The sequence below is a fragment of the Oryzias latipes genome, chromosome 14 (assembly GCF_002234675.1).
Source record: "Oryzias latipes chromosome 14, ASM223467v1".
Classification (NCBI taxonomy): domain Eukaryota; kingdom Metazoa; phylum Chordata; class Actinopteri; order Beloniformes; family Adrianichthyidae; genus Oryzias; species Oryzias latipes.
Window position 1 is genome coordinate 8,001,594 of NC_019872.2, and position 20,804 is coordinate 8,022,397.

At 40.1% G+C, this 20,804-nt stretch overlaps 1 protein-coding gene across 3 annotated transcripts; it reads left to right on the top strand.

Annotated features, from left to right (window-relative positions):
- The first annotated feature begins 4,370 nt into the window (after positions 1-4,370).
- LOC101158789 (fibroblast growth factor 13) lies at positions 4,371-20,230 on the top strand. 3 transcript variants are annotated; one of them, XM_020708719.2, is made up of 5 exons: positions 4,371-4,585; positions 11,258-11,368; positions 15,990-16,093; positions 17,128-17,326; positions 18,956-20,230. In XM_020708719.2, exons 1-5 carry the CDS (start codon positions 4,537-4,539, stop codon positions 19,093-19,095), a joined length of 603 nt encoding a protein of 200 aa, XP_020564378.1. In that variant the 5' UTR covers positions 4,371-4,536; the 3' UTR covers positions 19,096-20,230. The 3 variants fall into 3 exon arrangements, with proteins under 3 accessions (XP_020564378.1, XP_020564379.1, XP_011481530.1); XM_020708720.2 differs by lacking the exon at positions 4,371-4,585 and adding an exon at positions 7,647-7,721; XM_011483228.3 differs by lacking the exon at positions 4,371-4,585 and adding an exon at positions 9,904-10,858.
- Positions 20,231-20,804: the final 574 nt, after the last annotated feature.

The window sequence follows — 20,804 nt, forward strand, 5'->3', positions numbered from 1 at the left end:
CACTCCAAAGTACAACAAATACAGCACTGTTTACTCACCTTTGTGGCCAATGAGTGTGTGTTTGTTTGTTCACTTGTGCGCGCGAGCTGGTGAGGGGGATAAAAGGGTTAAAGGACAGTCGATGAGAATTAAAGAGTCTATTGATGAGATACACTCTAGAGATATATAGAGGTCTAAATTAACTGATTTGAAAAAAAATCATAAATATATATATCTAGTTCTTGCTGTTGGACATAAATCTGAGCAACATCAAATACTGACAGCTGATGGGACATCTGTTGCATGCGTGTGTGGGTGTGTATGCGGGTGTGCATCAACATTTGCACTGAGATTTACCAGCTGCTTGTTTGTCAAGATGAGTCTTGTCTGATAAGAAGCTTTGCAAAATGCCTCATGTCAGACCTTCAAACGGGGGTGCAAATACAAACTTTCTTAAAAAACACACAAATATGCATGCACACACAAGCCGGAGTTACTTTAGTCTGTGAGAAGAAGCATATATCTTCCAAAAAAATGCATGAAAAGGTAAACAAATGACGTAAGAACATGTGTGACTGAAGTTCATTTCAAATGTGATGATGTTTGAATGCAGGTCAATGTTTTTTTTACATTACCAAACAGATCTTCCCAAGCACAAGGAGTTTAAGTGCAATTTCTCATCTTCAGAGATGCAACTGAAGCTCACAAGGTTAAAAAGATCAACCAAACAAGCCATCACACTCCAATCATCTTTTGATCTGCTGTAAAGGTGTTTCCAGTGGTCTTTTAATTATGATTTTGGTGTTTTTAGCCAAAAGTTGTAAAATAAAAACAGCGGGGAAAATAAGTATCGAACACGTCAACATTTCTCTCAAAAAACATATTTCTAATCGAGCTATTGACATGAAATTTTCACCAGATGTCGGCATCAACCCAAGTAATGCTCACATAGAAAGAAATCCAAACATTTATGTCCATAAATGAAGTTATGTGTAAGAAAGTGAAATGGCACAGGGAATAAGTATTGAACACGCTTACGGAAATTTATTTAATACTTAGTGCAAAAACCTTTGTTGCTGATAAGAGCCTCAAGACGCCTCCTGTATGGAGAAACCAGTCGAATACATTGCTCAGGTGTGATTTTGGCCCATTCATCCACACAAACTGCCTTCAAATCTTCAAGGTTCCGGGGGTCTCTTCTGTGAATCTTTCCAAAGATTTTCAATTGGATTCAAGTCTGGTGATTGACTGGGCCATTCTAGCAGCTTTATTTTCTTTTTCTTCAACCAGTTGAGTGTTACCTTGGCTGTTTGCTTGGGATCGTTGTCTTGCTGAAATATCCACCCTCTTTTCATCTTCAGCAGCCTGGCAGATGACAGCAGATTCTGATCAAGAATGTCTCGATACTTTTCTCCAGTCATTATTCCTTCAATGATATGAAGTCTACCAGTACCACATGCTGAAAAACAGCCCCACACCATGATGCTCCCACCTCCAAACTATGGTGTTTTGGGGGTGATGTGCGGTGCCATCTGTCCTCCAAACATGTTGTGTCTTATGACATCCGAAGAGTTCAATTTCGGTCTCATCTGACCAGAGTATCTTCTCCCAGAATGTTATGGGTTTATCCAAATGTTGTGTCACAAACTCCAAACGAGCTTCAACATGCTTCTTCTTCAAAAATGGAGTCTTGCGTGGTGTGTGCGCATGGAGGCCATGGCGGTTGAGTGCATTACTTATTGTTTTCTTTGAAACAACGGTACCTGCTGATTCCAGGTCTTTCTGAAGCTCTCCACAAGTGGTCCTGGGCTTTTGGAGAACCCTTCTGATGATTGTTCTGACTTCTCTGACTGAAATCTTGCGAGGAGCACCTGGCAGTGGCAGGTTTATGGTAATGCCGTGTTCTTTCCACTTCCGGATGATGGCCCCAATGGTACTCACTGGAACTTTCAGAAGTTTAGAAATGCGCCTGTAACCAATGCCTTCAGTGGGTTTTGCACCAATAAGGTTGCGTAGGTCTTTGGATAGCTCTTTGGTTTTACCCATCATGCAATGCTTCTTGTCTAACCTTGCTGGTGAGAAACCTTTTTAAAATGCATCAATCAGGACTATACCAGCTGATATTTCTTTGCACTACTAGGGGGCAGGTTAAACTTCTGAATACTGACAAACTCCAGCTGCTTTCTTGGCTCACCAGACCTTTTTACCCCTCCTTTTATTCATGTGTTCAATACTTATTCCCTGTGCCATTTCACTTTATTACACATACCTTCATTTATGGACATAAATGTTTGGATTTCTTTCTATGTGAGCATTACTTGGGTTGATGCCGACATCTGGTGAAAATTTCGTGTCAAAAGCTCGATTAGAAATGTGTTTTTTGAGAGAAATGTTGACGTGTTCAATACTTATTTTCCCCGCTGTAAATAAATAATTGTGTCATTTTCACAGTTTCCGAAAGTGGCAGGAGTTCATTGGAAATTTGCTACCCAGTTGTGGGCAGGGCTGTTGACCCCCCCCCCCCCCCCCCCCAGCTTCCCATCATCCCTTTGTTTAGTCTCTCCTGCTATCTTACAGCTCCTCCCAACCACAACCTGACATTTCTGGTGCAATAAAAATAGCGAGAAACATTGGAACTATCCAGCCATACAGTTTTGAGCCAGATTCCAGTCCGGACGAGGAAAACAAAGACGTACGTGGATCTAGCTACTACAAGTGGATGCATCTCACTGGAGCTGGGCAGGGGGCGTGTGGCCCACCTATTCGATATTTTACATAACAAACACAATCTTTTTCAAACTACACTTTTTTTAAACGAAAGCTGCAGTTGCATCTTCATAACGATTTGAATAAAGATATACTTAGAAATGCAAAGTTCCTTATTTTACCTTCATTATTAGAAAAATGCCACAAAACGTGTTAAAAACACAATTTTCATAGAAGTGGGTCTTTAAGAAGTTAACTTATCTTAAATCATTTTAAATTGTTGGATATAATTTAAATTCAAAAAATATTTTATGAGTTATCTGCCAAATACCTCACCAATTAAATATCAGCTTAATAAGTGCTGATTACCTTCTTTAAAGAGATCCTGAAGGTTTAGAAAAAACAGAAGGCGTCTTCACTTTTTTTGTCTTTTGTCATTCTCCAGAAAATATTTCTGCTAGGAAAAATCTGAGCTGATGCAATAATACATTTTGAACTATATTTCACTTGTGTTTTTTTGCTTTCATAGATGCTAAATGAAGGTTATTTTGGAGCCGATGCATATTCTCATTGATAGGCATTCGGAGGGGGGGGGGGGGGGGAATACATGGTAGCTCATAAGAGAAAAATAATGTCTGTAAAACAGCAACATTACAAGCTCAATCATCAATATATTGTTAATATGAAGAAAAAAAGACACACATTTGAAAATATAGTTTGTTTTGTATTTATGCATTAAGAAACATTTCAGTCAGCTGTGACAGTTTAGATTATGATATTGTTGGTCAATCTTAATCTGATGGAGTGTAAAATGGTAAAAAGTTTTCTACAAGTTCTCCTTTGTGGAGAGAAAACACATTGTTCTTTCTAAGATCAACAGAAAGGAAACAATTGGATCTTAATGAATCTGCCACAGGGCCACTTTTTGCCACATAAACAGATTTACTGCAAACTCAGCAGACCAACAATATGCAAAAGAGCCAGCTCATCAATGGGTCCTGTTGGAAATGGCTTCATGTTTTTCAACCTGCAATCGCTTCAATAAAATGAGTTTTTTCCCCCATATTTTACTTCTTGTTGAATCCAAAGAGACCAAACTTACGTGATCTGTAATTTATGGCGTCATTTGGATAAAAATTGACTTTTCCAGAGGATAAAATTTCTTTAATTTTCTTTAGCCTGAAGCGGCAGTCATAAAAAAAAGTGTTTACTGCTTACGTTTGTAGGAAATAAAAAGATGATAAAAAATGCCTGAAGAGTTTTTAATAGCAAAAATAAATTAAAATCTTTGATTAGCATTTTTATGAACCTTTTCAATTGTTTGTGACTTATTTTGTCATTTGCAAATCCCCAAATTTAAAATCTAAAATGCAGTATTTCATTTTTACTTTTTTTTTTTTACTTGAGACCATATAAGATCACAACAAACAGCGTTTAGGAGTGAAGATGTTTAAAGTCCTCTGATGTTTTGTTACTTCACAATAAAACCTGTTAAACGCAAATGGATTTTATTACTAATGAACATCCGCGTGTTTGCGGCTGAATTGGCCATGTTTAAGCAACTCGAAACTCCTCATGATTTACATTTTACGTCCGTGACCGTGAACGACCCCTGCGTCGCTCGTGCACACTACCCCCATCCGTTGTCCCTCAGCGCGCACGCGAGCGTACACCGGGCGCGCGCAGAAGCTCGGGGGTCTCTTTGATTGAGTCCGGCTCCGAAGCAAAAGGGGGAACTGGCGGGTTTGGACCGGAACGGAGAGAATTTGGAGATGAGAAAGTAAAAGCTTTTTCTTTCATCTTTTGACGGAAGTTTTCTTCTGCGCGCAGCAGAAGCGGAGGAGCTCCTCCATGAGCGGAAAAACGAAAAGCAGAGAGGATAAAGACCATGCCACCAAAGGTGAGGGGAGAACCCGCAGGAGGAGGAAAAAAAGAAAAACATGAGGGGAATCCTCACATTACCTGCGGAGAGCATCATTTCATGTGCATTCTTTCTTTCCTTCTTGTTTCTTTTTTTTTCTTTTCTTCTTTGTAATAACAATGCTCATGTCGGGTGCAGCTTTGTGCTGATGCTGAGATCAGCACGTTGCGCTCACTTCCATTGTCCTCCTTTCAGCTGAACGCACCTGCGTGGACGTTTTAGGAATTTAGGTTATGATGCGAATCTCAAGACAACATTTCCCTGCCGCGCGATTTCTGCGTAGATCTTCTAAACTTTCGTTTAGGTTTCATAGATTACATTAAAACATTTGCGAATTTGAGCTCACTGTTCCGTTCAGAACATGACTACATCTCACAAAAACCTCCTGTAGTTTTAATGAATTGGGACGTTTCCATACAGTGAGACATTCCTCGATCACTACAGCATCAGCGCGCGCGGGAGGCAGCGCAATGAAAACTGGGAAACTATCATTGCCATGGAAACAAAAAGGGAGTTGCCCTTTAAGATATGATCAGTGATGGTTTTATTTCTGAAATTAACTTTGTAGGATTTCATGGAAGTGCAAATAAAGAAATTAGTTGTCAATTAAATTAAAAGAAAAATAACACGCGGATTCACAATTACCGCAAAACTGTTGTTGATATTTACCGAAATAAGGTTCTATTAAATATTAATTTGCTATTGAGATTTTTTTTAAATACATTATTGACTAAATGAACAATTTGCACTATAGTTGTTGGCAATATTACTTTAGAAAAAGTCCCTAAATGTGCATTTTAGCTATTTATTTAATATAAAAATATGAAAAAACATGGGAAAAAATTACATTTATGTTATTATATAATTTAATTAATTAATTGTTATTAATTAATTAATGTGTTTTACACACAAATAAAAAAAAAATATATTGAAAACGTGGCTACTTTTGAGTCCTTTTGTCTGTGTTTGCATTGTTGGCATATTTACTTGACAAAATTCCCAATTATGCACATGTTACCATGAAATTCAATGCAAAACTTAAAAAAAGCCATATAACAAATATTGTGAAAACTGGCTACACAATTTTTACAGATGTGAAAAGAGACTGAGTGAAGGGAAACCACGTGGCCTTGACACGAAGAGTTAGACTACACTCTTTAACCGCTAGATGGCAGTAGAGAGCTTCAAGATTAGACATCAATATACAGAACTGACCAAGTCAATAAATAGCAGGAGGGTTATTTATGAGACAAAAAAAATCATTATTTCTTGTTGTGGAGTCCAATGTTGGTTGTTCTTTAATAATTCTCTTGTGTTCTTTTTATAGTAGGGAATAATTATGGTCTTTATAAGGTTTACAATGGAAATCCTAGCATCTTTTGACTATGAAGCAGATTTGTAAGGTTTCCCTAAACATTACATGCATACTTGTATTCAGGCACTGTAACAGAGCAGGTGCCTTTCAATGCAGCTGTGCTGATGTTAAGCTCAGGAGAAGTGTGGTCCTGGTCGGCAGCCAAAAGAGCATTTAGTCATGTCTAGTGATGCTGAAGTCGTTTTGATGAATGTGGTTTGTGGTGCATAGGCATTTAGAGTGATCAGGTTAAAGTAGAAAAGTGCTACATAAAAGCAGACTGATTTACAGGTTTAGGTTTAAAGTTTAACAATACAAGCTTTTAAGTCTGTTTTGAAACATCCTCCTACTCACATGCATATTTATCACAAACATTTCCACAAGTTTGAGTTTCTACTTACACTAGTTACATTTTCTATGTCGCCACCTTGTGGATTATTACTGACATGACATGTTTGAAATGACATCTTGTATTTTGACATTTTTTACGTGAAAAGATACAAAGTTTTAATTATGAATATTTGACTACCATAAATAAACTTTAGCTACCTGTTGTTTTTGGTCATGGTTCACTCACTTTGGTTATGTGTGACATAAGCCAAAGAGACAATTGTTTTTAATATATTATTAGTTGTTTAATTCTAATGAAAAAACAGTTAAAACATCCTAAAGCAAATGATTGGCAAAGATCTGCAGGAAAATAAGGAGGAAATCTCCATCCACATGCCTAATTCAGTATAAAGTCATTTCCTGGTCAAAGAGAGTTAATGCATTTTTGTGTGGTTTATTACTAAACCATTACAAGCCTTTTCTCTGAAATGCTGCTTGTGGAATCTGAGTGAGATTTTAAAGTCCTAATTAGACACAGGGTCTCATGGAAGATGCTGTCTCAGATAACTTACATTTGCTCTTTTATCAGCTTTACTGTTGAAGTTGCTGAGTTTGCACATTCTGCAGCAACATCCTGCTTTGCTGTCTTCAACGATTTTTCTGTATTCTCGGTGCTAAAGTGTTTGCAGCAGTGAATTCTCTGTCTGATATTCTAGCCCAGAAACATGATCACATGTGTGAAGAGCACCTCTGGTTTACAGGAAACATGAAGAATGCTGACAATGTTGTGGTTGTGTGCAGATGTAACATGGGATGGCATGCATCAAAGATAATTGACAGGACAGGAAGAAATGCTAAAATATCACGAGCTGTAGCGTTTTGGGTCTGTCTTGTTACAATAGGCATTAAAATATCAAGTTCATTACAGATCAAGATAAATATTTATGATACAGAGTTTTTTTTGTGTTTGATGAACTGATTTTGTACTTCAAAGCTTCTAAGTCAAGAACAAAATCAGCAAATTTAGTTGCCAAGAAGCAATTTCAGGGGCAAAAACATGTATTTTTGGTCCACTTTAGCATTTCTTTGATGTCACTCCCTTCCATGAGTGAAACTATACTTGTCAATATTCCTAGGATTTGGGAAAAGAGTGCTGGCTCCAACTCTCACTTACTAAGCCAGATCAGCGGGGCCTCGAAATGAATCATTGATGACTGGTTTCAAAGGCTTAATGGCCTCTAATGTTCCATAATGATCTCCTGTCAACGCCATGTGCCTTAATGGATCCAATGCCGTGGAGACCTCTGTGGTTTAAATTTCTGCAATCCGTATTTGAACGTGCAGTGCTCATCGGGATAAGCCATGAGCACAGCAGGGCTGCGGAGCTCCACGTTTGCAGCATGGCTTTTCCGCTCCGCAGATCAGCCTCAGGTAAGGCTGGGAGGACACGCGCCAGTGGGGCTCGCTTTAACTCTCTCATTAGGAATTGTAAACAGAATTTGGAATCATCTGAACTTATTACCTTCAAATATGGATGGAAACACGTTGAATACAGTAGGAAGGGTGCTGCTTTACAATGAGCTGGACCTCTCTTAAAAGTTTCTAGTCTTCGTTAAAAGTTCTGTGTTCTGATGGAGCGAGCTGCAGTCATTTCTTTCTGAGACTTTTGAACTAAAATGCTTTATTTTGGTTTAAATGGAATCAATTACGGTTATCTTAAAGAGTGCTGTCCGTGGTGCTGAAACAGGACGCACCCTTTCTCTGAACTGTGAGAGCAACTTTTCAAAGCCCTTGAATCCAAAAGTTCACACTATGTCTAAGATTTTACATCTTGAATCTGGTTCAAAAAACGAAAAAACATAAATCTTTGAATTTCATGTAAAGTAACTCAAATCACTAACAGCACGCAGGAGGAGCAACTTCTGCTTTAAGTAACACATTTAAGTCTCTGAACTCTAAATTATCCTTCCAGTAGTTGATCTTTTATCTAACCTTAAATATTTTCAAACAGTGTTAAAATGTAAAAATAATTTTATGTTGGTTGTGAGGAGTTCAGGTGATAAGTGCATTGCATTCTTTTTTTAGATAATTAAAAGCCTATTTGTTGCATCTTGATGTTGCTGTTCTACAGTGGAGCTATGCAATTTATAGTCATATTCGTCCATTAATATTAACATGAATAATAATGTGTGCAAAGCACCACTCTATTCTTTTAAAATCCCTTTGTTGTTAATTAAACTTTTAGTAGAATTACTTTGTTATTTTTATTTATATACTGCAGTGCTGGAGCCAAATCTTAGGAATTTTATCTTCCAACCAAAATTCCGGTGCAATTTGTGACAATGTTCATTTGCTGATCTTCACATATAACCGTTTGACATCAAACATTTGTAATTTCTTTATTTCTTTTCATTTCCACAAATCGACAATAACAACCAATCTTACACAGTTGAAATACCGGGGAAAGGAGAGGGAACAGAAAGAGGAAGACTTGTCTCTTTTACATTTTTGGATGAACAAAGACAATAGCTGTTGCTGCAGGTGAAGTCAGAATGATTTTAGGGGGATTGCAGTGTTCTAGTTGAGAGGGATAGTCCCGATTTAGCTGTTTTTTTAATGGTATGAAGGATTTCTTGTTTATTTTTTGCAAATATTGCCTCACAGCTTGATCATTGGGTGAATTTCTTGAGGCTTCAAGGCTTTCCTCAGGTGACCTGCTGACCTCACTTTGTGTCCATCACTTTATTTCCTCTTTGGCTCATCCCAACCGTCAATTATTCCCCTCCTTTTCATTTCTGTCGTGTATTCCTCGTCTTTGCGCCCCCCTCACGAGATAACAGCATCCACCGGCTCCACCTGCTGTTCAGCGCCAGATGCCACATGCAGGTCGACCTCCGCTCAGTCTGTTGGCCCTTTGTCCGCCTCCTCCTCCTCTTTCTCCTGTGAGTTGCATTTGCCATGCGCCATCGCAGCTGTATCTGGCTCCGACAGCTGTGCATCTGTTTTCCTGTAGGGACTGTGCCTGTGGCCAGCGGGCATGAAGCGGCTGATTGCTGCTCTGTGTGCTTTTCCATTCCTGCTGCAAACGAAGCGTCTAGAAAGACGTCGCACCCAGATGGAAGTGCTCCTTCTGTTATTCACATCCTTGCAAGCTGCAGGCTTTCAGCTTTCAGCAGCCGCGGACCTCTGCACCAAATCCAGATGGGAGCCCCCTCTTTCCTCCACCCGTTCTAACACTTTGGCCCTCTACTTTTAACATGCTGTTTGCCTCCCTGTGGCTTCACACAAATTCGATTTTCCCTTTCATTACGCACTTTCTGCGCGTCTTTTTCTCCTCGTTTAGTTCTCTTTCACTCTTCCTCCTTTTACTCTAATCCAATTCAATCTCCATCTCCCGCTTCCTCCCTCACAGGCACACTCAATATCTCATTTTCTCCCCCCTCCTCCCCTCTTGTGTTATTTCTCCTCTCATTCAATCACCTGTCGGCCAGCTCCCTCTTGATTTTTTTTATTCTCCAATTCATTAACTTCCCTCCAACCGCCTCCCTCCTCTTTTTCCTTTCCATCACATATCAGCGGGACATGTAAATATCACGCCACGTGGGGGCACGAGGGCTACAGGTGCCCTAAATGATGAAAGAGCATCCCAAACCTCTCAGCCTCCTCCGACACCACCTCCTGACCACGCACACCCCCACCTCCCCCACTCGCTCATCTTCTTCTGAGCGGGTAGGGCTGCAGCAGTTTTATGAACGGCTGCACCAGGATCGCTTCCTGGCGCGCGCCTTTCATTGACAAACATCCAGCCTGCTGCATTTCTGTCAGAGACAACGCTGAGGAACGGAGCATCGCCGAGGGAGAAGCACAGAGCAGGAGGTGGAGACGGAGAAGGAGGAGGAGAAGAGGAAGAGGCTGCAGTCATCATCAACAGGACCCGGTGCCGTTCACAGCAGTTTGGAAGACTCGGAGTCTTGGAAGTGTTTCGGACTGGACGTGCTTTTTTCATTCCGTCTTCATTCTCCTGCAAACCTCAGAAGAATCATCAGGGTGGGGGCAGTCAGACAGCTTTTGCCACTTAGCCCCCCCTCTGGGGGATGGGAGGCGGCGTCGTTAACAGTCAATCACAGGCGCAGTACTGGACCTCTTTAGCGAATTCCATGACGCGCCCGGACGCGCAGATGGAGGATTCTTGTCACCTTTTAAGATCAAGGAAATCTGCGAGCCTGCAACGGCCGGTGTGAGATGAGAACTGAGTCGTGGGTGGCGTAGACCCCCAGCTCCCCTTCCCACCCCTCTCCCGGCGCGTCGTCCACGAACACTCCCTCCACCCGGGACGCACAGTCTGGTTTCTCTTCATCGTGGAAGCATGTCCCGGGCAGCGGCGATCGCCAGCTCCCTGATCCGCCAGAAGCGGCAGGCAAGGGAGCGCGAGAAGGCGAACGCATGCCGCGGCAGCAGCAGCCCGAGCAACAGCAAAGGCGCAAACGACAAGCCCAGCAAGCTGAACGTCTTCTCGCGCGTCAAACTGTTTGGATCCAGGAAGAAACGGAAGAGAAAGCGACCACCAGGTCTGGGGGAAAAGGGGGGGTTGCCAGTCCTCAAAACCCTGGAGCCACACCATCTCAGCCATCATCTTCATCACCATCCAACACCATTTTGCCCTCATCTCCAAGGCAGGCTCATCCTTCATCACTGTCAACCGTTTCAGCTCTGTCTCCTTCTGGTTCTCATCCATCCACGTTTCATGAATCATCAAACATCTAATTTTGTATTTAAAAAAAACTTTATTTCATCTCTCATGGAAGTTGTTCAGGGAAAAGCAACCGTGTGACACCTGTCAAAAAAAGCTGGTTTAGATTTAACTAAATGACTCTTCAACTCCTCCAGCTGTTGGAGTCTGCTGTATTTGATAGATGAGAGTATAATAGTTGGACTACAGGTAACATGACTCCTCTTTTCCCTTTCAGAGCCCCAGTTAAAGGGCATAGTGACCAGGCTTTCCAGTCGCCAGGGCTTCCAGCTCCAGATGCAGCCCGATGGTACAGTCAATGGAACCAAGGATGAAGACAGCTCTCATGGTAAGTCCAGTCATAATTCTGCCCAAATTAGTCAAACATTTCTAAAAAGTTTCATTTGTTCGTCTTTGTGAAGTCTTCACACACTAAAATCTCATTCTTTTCTGGGTTATTTTAACTTAGGGACAAAGAAATCTCATAAATTGGGTTAAAATGAAACCACTATAATGTTAAATATTAATATTACTTCAAAAAGTAACCCATATCCCAACATGAATAACCCAAAAACTGGATTTGAAGCACTAATCCAAGAATGCAGTAAAAGTAAGTAATTTCTAATCAGTTAAATATTTGATACAATTTCTGACATCAAAGTTGTTATAATTGTTATAGTGAATACCTTGCAAAAACTCTTAACTCCTATATCTACCAGAAGAAGAAAATCAGCCTTTCACTCTGAGGGAGAACCAATCCAAAATATGTAATCAAATTACAAACAATTTGCTTTCTCATGTACGTTTGCACAACATCAAAGAGTTAATAAATATGTCAAATGATATTTTTTTCTATTCTTTCTTTACAAAAATGTATTTTTTGCAGCAAAGCTCAACAGGTTAAGGTGCCATAAATTGTATTCTCATCATCTCACTCTAAAATAACAACAAAGATGACTGAGATTCCCTGCTGAACAGTAAAGATGATAAAAAAAAACAATCTTCATATTTTTTCCTGCATTTTGAGAACAGTTCTTCATATTCAATCTACCACCGTCATGTCCTTTTTTTAGACTTCTATGCCAGTTAAATTTAAATTGATAAACAACTTTACCCCGTAGAAAGGTGTGTGATCTGGGGAATTTGAATTCAGGCAGTCACTCGTAACGTGTCAAGTGCTCGTCTAATTAGGAAGAAGAGCGCCTTCCTTCAAATGTCAGGTGCCAAGGCTGCAATCTATTTGTGTTAAATATTTCCCGCTTCGATGAACTAATTATCAGTACAACAGCAGTTTTCCAATCGCAGAAATAATGAAAAGATAGCAGATGGTCCTGGTGAACAGTCTCTTTCACCTTCTCCGAGCGTCTTCTTCATACGCACAGACCTGGACAACAATGGGTGATTAATACAGCTAATTGAAGCGTGTTGTCACAGAACAGACAGTAATCACTCTTCCTCTCGTGCGCAGTTGGAGTTGCCAGAATCTCACATGAATCTGTTTGTTTGTTTTCTGAGGCCACCGAAAGAAAGACATGGAAATGCCTTCCCCTAATTCAATGAGAGACGTACATCATGTAAAATTACGACCCACATGAAATCAGTCACCCGCGACTGGGTTAGAATGGATAATCCCTGTAATCCACATCTCCATACAACTGCAGTCATTAAAAAGGACATGTTTGCTTGAATGACTAATAATGAATTAGTCAGAAAATCACAAAGAATAATTAAATCTGTATTACAGTTCCATTACGTATTTACACTCTACTATCACTGCAAATGCAGTGGAAAAAAAAAACCCAACAAATATCACAGGGCAGACTTTTTTGAATATCTTATATCACCAAAGGAAAAAAGAAGATCTAGGGGCTGCAAAATGCTGAAAAAGGGGCAGACATAATCAAAAATATTTTTCTCAAGCAGGCAAATCGACAGATAGGGTTCTCATAGTTTTCATGGACTCAAATGTACTCAATAAAGTCAGGTTTTAAACAGTTATGCTGTTTTGGCACAGTGACTTTTGCAACAAACCCGTTGAATATGCATTTATGGTTCTGATTTCACGCTCGATGGGGTTTATGTACGCTGTGGTGTTGGTGGGATGAAAGGAGAAGTCTGTGCTCCACTCACTTGTGTGAAAAATTGTCCATCTGTTATTCCTTTTTTACTGGTAAAAAGTCAAGTTCACATTCATCTGTTCAATAGATGAAAGCATTCTATTACGGTTTGATTTTGCAGCTAATTGAGTGTAATGATTACAGTGTATTTTTCCTATTTAAATGGCAATTTAATATGTTGCTCCAGGGAAAATATGTCTTTGATTTTACTATTGATGATTGTTTACAAACAAGGTAAATAGCTTAAGCATTTTAGTTTGGTCCTTCCAAAAAGCTGTTATCTAACCACCTCTAGTGGTTTGTCCTTCCTTATGTGATCTATATATTTCGATAATTTAGCCATGTTGTGTTTGTCGTTTGGGTTTTTCAAGAACCAAACTAGAGCTGAATTTGAAGAGATGGAGTTTTCTGCAAAAGCATGAATTCTTCACACCAACGGGAAAACGTTTTCATAGCTCCCTGGCTGCAGCGGCGCGCTCGCTTCTGCACCTGATTTATGGCTGCCATAAATCACAGATCACCTTATTCATTACACAGCCAAATATTTTTAATGCTGAAATCGACTCGCATCATGCATGACACAAAACCTGTTTGTTGACAGCTTTTTCCAAACCACTGGGCTGCATCACACGTCTCTGTGGTGGATCAAATCTACAATGTCTTTCCTCTTCTGTTATGCTTGTGTCTTGCTACTCATGATATAAGGATTTTCTGCAACTTTTACAATTTCACTGTGGTGCAACAGAGTAACATTGTCTTCCACCTCATGTGTTGCTGGTTAGTAATAGATGGTGAAACAAGTCGGTGGCAGCTGTCACTCAGTCGATTCCACGATCCCAACATAAGAGCAGTGCACCCCTGTCTTTATTCGGCCTGTTGCTCAAAAAAGCCAACAAATGTGATTTAAAAAAGACCGCTGCTAAAGAGTGACACTTATATACACTTTTAATAAACTGCTTTACATTTCGTGCAGGTTTTGTCCTCTCTGTTTCAGACTCTTGGGTAATAGCAGGTTAGCTAGTTTGGAACTCCACACTAATTGTGCATTTATTTGTAGCATCTCACCCACAGAGCAGAACACTCCCACTGAAGCTGTAGACACACACTGGTTTGCACGGTTTAGTGAATCTGGGCTTCAATCATTCTGATAGCTAATATTTTAGAGTGTAAAAAAGACTGTTATGATTTCACATAATTATTCAAATTCATCAACACGTAAATATTTTCTACACAGCAAAAGCAGGCCCCTTAGAAAAAAGTCAAAAGTTCTAACCCCATTGGCCAATTTACTTTAAATAAGTAAAGAGATCTTGTAATGCGCCTGTGCGAGAAATTCTGCCAATGTAAAAGTCTTACCAAGAATTCTTATTTGAACAAAAAAAAATGTAGCACCAAAGACATGTTTTCTCAAACTAACAATTTTTGTTATTGAAAAACTGTCCTGATAAGATTATTTTTCGTCCAAGACAGAAAATAAGACCATTTGTGTAACCCTTGTGCTATCCTAGGCACTTTAACATTGGGAGTTGGGTCATCTAGACCCACTAGACAGTGCACTGAACCTTTTTTTTAATGATTTATGATCTTCACTGGTGTCCATGGATTGTCCATGAAATCTTTCCACCTTTATCCGCCTTTGTCATCTAAGATAGCACAAGGGGTTACATAAGAGTATTTTTACTTTCTGAAATTCAGTTTTTACAGTGTAAGTTGTAAATTTACACTGTAAAAACAAGGATTTTGCAATAGAAGCTTCTCCCTCATAACCGTAGAAACCCAGACCCCCAACTGTATGGTGACTTAGCTCCGCTGTTCATCCACCCATGTTTTCCCCCTAATTCCGTCCCCTTTTTAAATATTGATTGAAGAAATGTTGCCAATCATTGTACAAGAATAAATGTGTCCATAATGGTTAAATGGATAATCCATGATGACAGTCAGGTTCAGTCTGTAAACAAGCCACTGTGGCCAAAAAACTGTCTTATGGTGAATTTCCCAGTAATGAGATACCACGGAAACACACGTGTCATGCTTGGCTGCTAATTACTGTGTTTACCATAAAGTCACATTACTGTATAAGCTTGTCAGTGGCAAAGATGAGCATTTTTTATGGAGACTGGGATAAATGTCACACGGCATTAGGTCCGGTCCCTTTGCAGCAACCTCAGACAAAATCCAATGAATTTGTACATTTTTTCCGTGCTTGTTAATTTCAAGTGATGGAGCACAGAACACAGCTTAGAAAAATAATTGAACTTTTATTTTTGGCTTTATTTAAGGTGTTAATATTCTAATTTCTGAAGATCAAGGGTGGAAAAAGTTATATGTTTAATGACAGATAAAGAATAATAGGGATTGGAAATAGAAGTACTATTTTTTATATACTAAATGTTTGGAATCAGTCAATTTTTGGTGGTCATATAACGCCGCTACTGTTCTTAGCTTGGTTTTTGACTAAAATGATTTACAAAATGCAGCAGACCAGGGCTTAAGGAGCCAAATTCTACCTACAGCCATGGCACACCGGGTCACTTTCACTAATTAAAAAGAATCAGTGAATCAGAAAGCATATTCTCTCACCTATCAGAGGGTTAGATTAACTGCTTGTGTTAAAAAAAAAGATCTGGCTGTTCTGATGACAATTTAAGTTACTCATCAAGTAAATGATGCTGTTTGTTGGGATTTTTCAAGATTGTCACAAGTTTGATAAAACACTATTATTGTACCAAAAAAAGGCATATTTTATTTGAATGAAGTAAAAACTAAACAGGAAAGAGCATATTTGTGGCAAAATGGTGGCGTTGTTCATATTGATGAGAACTGTTGTGCCCATTTTCTGTGTGTTTTGTGCAGCTGTGTTCAACCTGATCCCTGTGGGGCTTCGTGTCGTGGCCATCCAGGGAGTCCAGACAAAACTCTACCTGGCGATGAACAACGAAGGCTTCCTCTACACCTCCGTAAGTCCCCACATCACCATGATGGCGATCAGAGCACAGCTCTCCTCCGTTTGAGTAATGAAAAACACGCTGGCAGTGACAGCAGAGCCATTATCATCTTATCATCACATTAGCACCTTAACTGCCAGCGTTATAACTGCAGGGTGAAATGATGTCGTGTCCGAGCCTCATCCGTCTCTCACGATTGATTTCAGATCCTCCCTGAGCCTTCCTTTGTTTCCACGCGGTCACTCTTTGATTGAAAAATTTCTCTGTAAATTGCTTCTCATGTTGTTGCCAGCTCCATGTGCACATACAGTTCATTTTCAGACAGGCCAGAAGGCACGGTTAGCTGTAGAGCTGTGCTCCAGGCGCCTCGTTTTAGCTCTTCAGCACTGGTGGTGGGTGGTGTGGAAGCAATAAGAAGAAGTACGAGTGGAAAATAACAAGAACTCCCAGCAATCTAAACAAACAAAACTGCAAGACCAAAAAAAAAGCCCAAACCAACAGAGGAAATATAGAAAGAGTGAAAACTTCAAAGTAATAACCGTGCCCCCGTCAAAGAAAAAAAAAAAAACGTTTCCCACCAAAATATCTGATCTATCACATCCAGCTTCTTTTTCTGTCATAACTGTTATCACACTTCATCTTCAGGCCTGATATTAAAAGCTGTATTCAAACCAAGCCACAAAAAATATTTATATATGTGGAGAGACACATAAAGCCCCCCTCAAACATCACCAATGCCTGAATGATAACTGTTAAAGGCCCTTTCTGTATCTCTGATTGCCCCGGCAGCCTGGGAACCATCTTTCCCAGTGGGCTGGTTGGTATTCAAGGGAGTAGCCAGTTGCTATGGAGATGCAGGAATAAGGAAATGCAAATGTCTGCTTTCCACGTTGGTGTGATGTGTTCTTGGAGCCTGCAGATAATAATTAAAAGAGCCAACCTGGTGATGTATGTAATGGAGGTTCTTTGTTTTTGATGCAGCTCAGTGTCCTCGTTTCATGACTCCCTTCTCCTTTTTTTAAATTTTTTTAACGTTTCCCACTCAGGAACATTTCACTCCGGAGTGTAAGTTCAAGGAGTCTGTCTTTGAGAACTACTACGTCACCTACTCCTCCATGATGTACCGGCAGCAGGCCTCTGGACGGGCCTGGTACCTTGGACTCAACAAGGAAGGCGAGGTCATGAAGGGGAACCATGTGAAGAAAAACAAGGCTGCAGCACACTTCATACCCAAACCCCTCAAAGGTAATGCACGACTCGATCCTGGGCTGCTCAATCCTGGTTCTCAACATCTACCACCCTGCCCGCTTCCTGCTCTTCCTGCACCTTTAGATACTCATTACCTGGATCAGGTGTTCAGTCAATCAGAACTCAAAGGCAGAGTGGTAGATTTCAAGGATTGAGCACCCCTGCACTTACCTATTACACAAATGCTACATCAATGGCTCTATTTTAAGACTCTCGTCTCACTTTCAGCTCCAAATATGGCCTCCATCCTGAGGTGGTCATCTGATTGAACAAAAGTTTTAGAATAAGCTGTTCTGAGGGCTGCTGCATGGCATTTTTTTCTTTTTTCTTTTGAAAAGTCATACAAACGTCTGGGGTGCCAGCTGGGTTTGTCGAGCTGTTCAAGAGCCCAGTCTTGATTGCGAAAGAATAAAGCCCCTTTGGTGTGGGCTTCGTGACTTTGCAGACCTTTCACACAACGCTTTGTAACACTGACGGATGAAGAAAGCGTGTTTTGAAGGAAAGACGTAAATGCTGAAATGAAGCCTTTATTCTTTAAATTCAAAGATAGTTTTTTCTATCTTCATTTGGCACAAAATCTTGTGTTTTTAGGGTTTAAATGGGAAGGCAAAGTGCGGGGATTTAGTTTCACAAAGCTGTTTTCTTATTAGATTTTGCCTCAGCTCAGCAGAATTTATCACTGCAAGACATTTTAAAGTTTGTTCAACGTGCAGGCCTCACATCCTCACATGATAGTCCACCACTTTTCTGAGGCCAAACCAAAATTGTCACATTATCGCTTAAATTGAGCAAATTCTAAGAAATATAATTTTTTTTAATCTATGTTAAAAGGGATCCTATTGCTTTTATGATTATAGTGTTTTAAGCCAAGATTTAAAAAAAAAAGCGGTGTTGTTTCCCAGGACATAGTGTCCTCTATCATCAGAAAAATTCCACAAGAACATGTTAAAAACACAGTTTTCATCAGTGGAAATTTAAACAAAGAAATTTAAATCCCAGGAAATTTGCAGAAGAACATCAGGATTCCTTACAAACTAATAATAATGTCACTAAACATTATTCCTACGGGGGGAGAAATATGAGAAAAAAGCCTCAGTGTCAGATTGTTCTATAGCGTTGTTGTCTGAGTCATTGGTACACCCTGGTACACCAGGTTTGACACAGCGGCACAAAGCTGCTTTTAATAACAGAAAAAGCCCTGAAAACCCACCTGAGCAAAGAAGTAGCAGAAATGTAGCTAAAGAGTTGGAGGCTTTCCGCCTGGGATTTTAAGGAGAGCTCCTCTAAGCCACGCAGAGGGTCAGAAATTGGATTTGTGCGCATCAGCCAAACAGCTTCTAACCGGTTCTTATTCGCTTCAGTGGCTTTTAATTGCTTGTTTGATTAAATTATTCTTTCTGTGTTAATTGTTTATGTTTGATCAATGAACAAGAAAACATAATTTACTGCACTCAAGTGGACAAAGTGAAGTTAGAGGTTACAGATGGAGTCTTCCTCTCAGAGCTAAATGTACTCTCACCGCCTGAATGTGACTTTATTTTAAGTGGCCGATGAGATGAAAAGCACTCTGAATGCATATTAGTGGTGGGTGATTTCCTGATTGTTGTTGTGTGTTTTTTCGTTTAGTGGCCATGTACAGGGAGCCCTCCCTCCACGACCTGACTGAACTCTCACGATCAGGCAGCGGCACGCCAACCAAGAGTCGCAGCGCTTCAGCTCTCCTCAACGGCAGAGGGAAAACGCCCAGCAACAATGACTTATCCTAGCCTCTCCACCCCTCACACATTCACACAGTCACACACACACATGCACACACAACTCAGGCTGTCATGCCCACACATCCGGTTTGTGAGGGGTAGATGAGGCGGAGAACAAAAACAGAGGGAGAGGGAGTTTTCCACTTCTCAAAGCCCACTGTGACTGACTGTGATGTAAATAAATCAAGGACAATCAATCGGTCTGGCTCTGCTGCCCCGGCCTGCAGAGAACGACAGGACCTCTGCATCTCTCGCCCTTCACTTCTCTTCTCTTCCTGCTGTATCATAACCAGATAGTCCGAGAGGAGGAAGGGAGACCCCCGGTCCCAGCGCACGATAAACAGACTGTTACAGAGAACCAAAGAGTCCAAGTGTTAACTAACTCGGTTATTGCTACGAAGAGGCAAGAGGCCAGACAGATCCAGGGAGTTGCAAAAGCAGGAAGAAAGTCTTTATTCGACAGGACGCCATGTTTACACAGAGCTCACGGGGTTAAGTCATATTTTCAAAACCACGTTCCTCGCACACTGAAAAGGATCTACCATTTGTTGGCATGCAGGTGTCCCTGAGAGTGAGGTGCTGGGTACATAGTGTGCTTACAGTGTTTGTGTGGGTATGTGTGTGAGTGTGTGTGTGAGCACTGGGAGAGATTCTACCTTTTTAAAATCTGTTATATATGAGACGAACCTCCTGAGGGCTTTAGCAGGTTATTCCAAGGTTTACTGTATATGCTTCCATGCTTACTTCTTACAAGCAATGCTCTTGTTTCTCTTTCCGTTTGATATTGTTGTCCCTTGCTGTTTGTTTGTTTGTTGTTGCATGGAAGCTCGTGGACCTCTGCTCAGTAGCAGCATGCTGACGGTCCCTTTTATTTTTTCCCCCTCTTCTTTTTCCTCCCGGTCTTAAGTGTTCCTGACCACAAGTGAACACTAGTGAGCCAATAGTGTGATACCAGAACACTAGTGAACCAATGTGAGATTGTTCCAACACTGCTGGACCAATTGTTTTGCACCAGAACACGAGCGGACCGTTGGTGTCGGCCCGGCGTTTTGGCGAACCAATGGGAGCACAGATTAACTCCGTATTTTTGTTCCTGCTGTGGACAAACTAGAAATGCACTAAATAAACTCTTTGTAAAGAACTATCGCCACTCTCCTGATTTTTATTATCAGATGAAAAATAAAAGCCTTAAAGGTTTCGATATATTTTTCACAAGTTTTGCCAAGTCAAATGATTCTACCTTAAATAAAAAAATTGTGGGATCTTTCTAAACTCCATGATTTATTTAAATCTCGACCAGTTTTTTTTTTTTTTTGCTGTAATGAGAGAAAAGCACCTTTTGAAAGAGTCTATATGTGCCTTCTATTGTATCAGTGAGAACTATGGTGAAGCATATCGACTGTGTAGTTACTACATATTAAAATATTTATGTTGTGGATGGAAACGCTTTTTCGGAAGAAAAATGAGGCTTCTTTGGTGAATCAAAACATGCAGCAGTGAATACATTTTAGTTTATCATTTTATTTTATTATTTAAATTGCAAAAAGTGAATTGAGTAAAATGGATTTTGTTAAAACAGCTGCTTTTCTATGGTTTGCCACTAGGGGTCGCTTTTTAACTGTTAGATCTCTTGTTTTATATATATATATATATATATATATATATATATATATATATATATATATATATATATATATATATATTTTTTGTTTAGAAAT